The 1583-nt window shown below is 43.0% G+C and overlaps 1 protein-coding gene across 1 annotated transcript; it reads left to right on the forward strand.

The window, feature by feature from the left end:
• Positions 1–586: 586 nt before the first annotated feature.
• LOC114615642 (pyrethroid hydrolase Ces2e-like) lies at positions 587–1404 on the forward strand (the record flags this gene model as incomplete). Its single annotated transcript, XM_028761318.1, has 3 exons — positions 587–758; positions 1063–1203; positions 1324–1404. Coding segments are annotated over 3 exons (394 nt in total), but the record flags the coding sequence as incomplete, so codon positions are not given.
• Positions 1405–1583: the final 179 nt, after the last annotated feature.

Genomic DNA, 1583 nt, shown 5'->3' on the forward strand with positions numbered 1-1583 from the left:
GGGAAAATGAAGGACATGGGAAGTAACTTCCCTTCAGGGCTTTCTTAAAGACTCAAGGTTTAGAACCCTCATATCCACCCCATTATACAGAGCTTTATACAGGTGCTTTATACAAAGGGCTTTTTGGTTGGTTGTTTGGTTGGTTGGTTGGTTGGTTGGTTGGTTGGTTGGTTGGTTGGTTGGTTTTGTTTTGCTTTGCTGAACCTTTATATAAAGTTCGGCATAGCTATACCTAGCAGCTTCTATCACTGGCAAAAGCAAGAAGGTATGTGTTTGGGAAATGGTACACAGGCAAGAGAGCTTGACATGCTGGTGCGAGGATCTGAGTTCAATTCCCCAAAACATCCATGTTGCTAATCCAGGTATTCCTATGGAGAGAATGGAAATAGGGACAGGAACATCTTTAGAAAGTTACAGACCCCCTAAACTGGAGTAGGCTGCAGCAAAACAAGAGACCATTTCTCAAATTAAGTGGAAGTGAGGGCCATGGCAGGATTTGGGGGTATCACTATCACAACTGAGCAATAGGAAAATGGAAAAAATTTTGTTCTTGCTCCAGCCCACACACATTTGGTATAACATTTAGAGTCAATGGTACCATCTTGGGACTGGAAGAGTTTCTCTGCCTGGAAGACAGCTTCATCCTGTTCTCATTACAGATAGTGGCCAATCTATCTGGTTGCAAGGCTGTGAACTCTGAGGCCCTGTTGTCCTGCCTAAGAGGCAAGAGTGAAGCAGAGATTCTGGAGATTAATAAGGTTGGCAGAATGGTGTGGCTGGGAAGATGGCTGATAGCAAGGTGTGTTATAGGTAGTTCTCATTACTATGAACAAATTACCTAATCTCATGACTAGTCTCACTTTAGTCCTGGGTGTAAAACCAATACCACCATAAGCTAATCTAAATGTAAGGTCTCTTTAGGGATGAGAAGGGGGGGAGAGCTATTGTGGAGAATAACTAACCTGAGACAAATTAGAAAATGGAGATGAAGTCGAATACATTCATTGGAAATCAGAAAACATATAAAATTGACCTTCAGTTCTGACTTTGAATGTTCCTCAGGTCTTCAAGATCATCCCTGCTGTGGTGGATGGAGAGTTCCTACCCAAGCATCCTCAGGAGCTGCTGGCCTCTGCTGATTTTCACCGTATCCCCAGCATCATTGGTGTCAACAATGATGAGTATGGTTGGATTCTTCCTACGGTGAGGTTCATTTCTAATCTCTGGGAGCCTAGGAACTCGGATGGTAGGAAATGGAAACTCGGAGATTTACTGATACGTATCCATGCTGCGCCACACTTAAAAACATTCTCTCTATACCAGATCATGGACTCAGATCAAAAAATAGAAGAAATAACCAGAAAGACCCTGCCAGATATTCTAAAGAGCACAGCCCTAAAAATGGTGAGACTCTTGGGGACACAGCCCTATCTAACTTTCACAGAAAGAATTCCCAGAATTTGTGGTTTGTGTGTGTGTGTGTGTGTGTGTATGTGTGTGTGCGCATGCATACCTGTCTAAGGTCACAGAGCTTTTTCCTTATACCAGATCTCTTTTGCATTTCTTCATCCTGAAGCTATTGC

The sequence above is a fragment of the Grammomys surdaster genome, unplaced genomic scaffold, assembly GCF_004785775.1.
Source record: "Grammomys surdaster isolate TR1022 unplaced genomic scaffold, NIH_TR_1.0 128511, whole genome shotgun sequence".
NCBI classification, from domain to species: Eukaryota; Metazoa; Chordata; class Mammalia; order Rodentia; family Muridae; genus Grammomys; species Grammomys surdaster.